We start from the raw sequence: 2051 nt of genomic DNA on the forward strand, positions 1-2051 counted from the left end.
CCCCCCCCCCCCCCCCCCCTAACTTCGTTGCAGGGGTATAATGATCAAAAGACAAAAGTAAAAAGGTATAAATGGTGCTTACCTTCAAAGTCTGCATCTCCTACTCCAACAATGATGATCGACATAGGTAACCCAGACGCCTACCAATGATAAAACCATATTAGGAACAAATGTTGTTAAGAACACCAGTACTAGACTAACTTCAAGATAATCAATAATTCTCGGACTCCTTCTAAAGAGCGGAAGTGGTCGTGTGGTTTAAGGCGTCTGTCCATCTATGACCACAAGCCCTCCACCACTGGGTTGTAGGTTAGAAATCTACACAGGGCAGTCACTAGCCCTCCACCACTGGGTCGCGGGTTAGAAATCTACACAGGGCAGTCACCAGGTACTGGCCACAGGTTGGTGTTTTTTCTTCAGACACTCTGGTTTTCCTCCAGCACCAAAACCTGGCACATCCTTCAATGACTAAACCTGTTGATACTGTATAGCGGGAAACTGTACCGCAGTTTAACTTTCGCCTTAATGATGGTGAATTTATCATGACAGCGAATATTTGTAAAATATAATATATAGTGATTACATGTTAAGGGCAAACTTTACACTGGGCAAACATGGATTTTACCGGCAGAGGGCAGATATCAGACAGGGCGAACGTTTACCAGTATACAGTAGGACGTTAAACACAAACAAACCAAATCTTACGCCTTTTTTTCTTGACTTTTCTTTTTAACAATAATGAGTGTTATTCATAGATTTTATGAGGGTACAATGAAATGGCCGACATGGGTACTTACACTGATTATCGCCTGCATGGTTTGGGGCATGTCTGTGATTACGCCATCCGTGATGATGAGTAGCACAAAATAGTTAGAGCCGTCCTGTACCGCAGTGGCGAACCTACACAGAGTTATACACACTGTAATCAAACAGGTTTCATAAGACATACATGTACAAGGAAGTGTGTATAATTGGAAAGGTTTCATCACATTTCCATCAATAACCAATATTACTTTATAAGTATAAGTTTTGTATATCAATATAAGATTTAACACATTTTTGTGAAAAATCTATATACTGGTATGTCTGATATTCTATTTCTATGCAAAAGACAGAAACAATGTTTCACTTTATTTCTGATTCTTTAAATTCTCTAGAGATAAAAAGTTAACATTTTCTGAGGCAGGCTGCTAGGAAACTGTAGCCTAGCCTCCATTTGATCTCTACATGGCTGTCTTTTACATACACCGAGACATATAAAAGCTTTTTGAGTCCTGTCCTATGAACTATATGTACTTGTACAGTATAAAGAATATAGGAGGTAATTCATTGAAAGAAAGGAGTAACAGTAAATTCTGAAAGTCCACGCTTTTATCCCACTAATAATTGAACCCTTAACAGTTGTATGGAATGCTAGTGGCTGAACCAACAAACATGGCAGCAGGTAATTTATTGTATCAAACTGTTCCATATCAGGTGGTTGCAATTGGTTGGTGCAGTGAAGAGTGACTCGCCTTTACCAAAATTGCAAGACTCCATGAAAATGGTATTGTTTCACCTGCCTGATATTTTTATTGTTTTTCTCTTGGTAGTAGTTTCTTTCCCACATCAACACCCCCTATATGCTTCTATCCAGGCCAATACAATATTTATATGAGTTGGAAAAATTTGTTAATAATTGGTGAAAAATAAATAAAGTCAATATTTTTTATTGGTGAACTGTTTTACAAAAATATTTCTTTTAGGGAAGAATTAACAGCAGTACGAGTAAAACCAAATAATATATTATTTTATAAATATTTCACTTCATTAAGCAACTGCTTTCCTAGCTAAGGTGATGTGTTCACATACCTGGCAACATGGTTGATGACAGGGGCGAAGTTCGTCGGGCCGTACAACTGGACGTTCTTTAGAGAGTTGAAGTAGGCCTGGAGGATTCCCTGTACACCTTGACAGAATGGATTGCTCGGGTTGAAGTTCTGAAATTTAGTAAGCCATTCAGATTGATGTCTCGCCTGTGCCCCACTTTGACCATCAATGCACATATCAGA

At 38.7% G+C, this 2051-nt stretch overlaps 1 protein-coding gene across 1 annotated transcript; it reads right to left on the minus strand.

Moving 5' to 3' along the window:
* Positions 1–82: 82 nt before the first annotated feature.
* On the minus strand, positions 83–1985 carry LOC110440882 (copine-8-like; the record flags this gene model as incomplete). Its single annotated transcript, XM_021484004.1, has 3 exons — positions 83–140; positions 798–900; positions 1852–1985. Coding segments are annotated over 3 exons (295 nt in total), but the record flags the coding sequence as incomplete, so codon positions are not given.
* Between the last annotated feature and the right edge of the window lie 66 nt (positions 1986–2051).

Source organism: Mizuhopecten yessoensis, unplaced genomic scaffold (assembly GCF_002113885.1).
Source record: "Mizuhopecten yessoensis strain PY_sf001 unplaced genomic scaffold, ASM211388v2 scaffold712777, whole genome shotgun sequence".
In the NCBI taxonomy this organism is placed as follows: domain Eukaryota; kingdom Metazoa; phylum Mollusca; class Bivalvia; order Pectinida; family Pectinidae; genus Mizuhopecten; species Mizuhopecten yessoensis.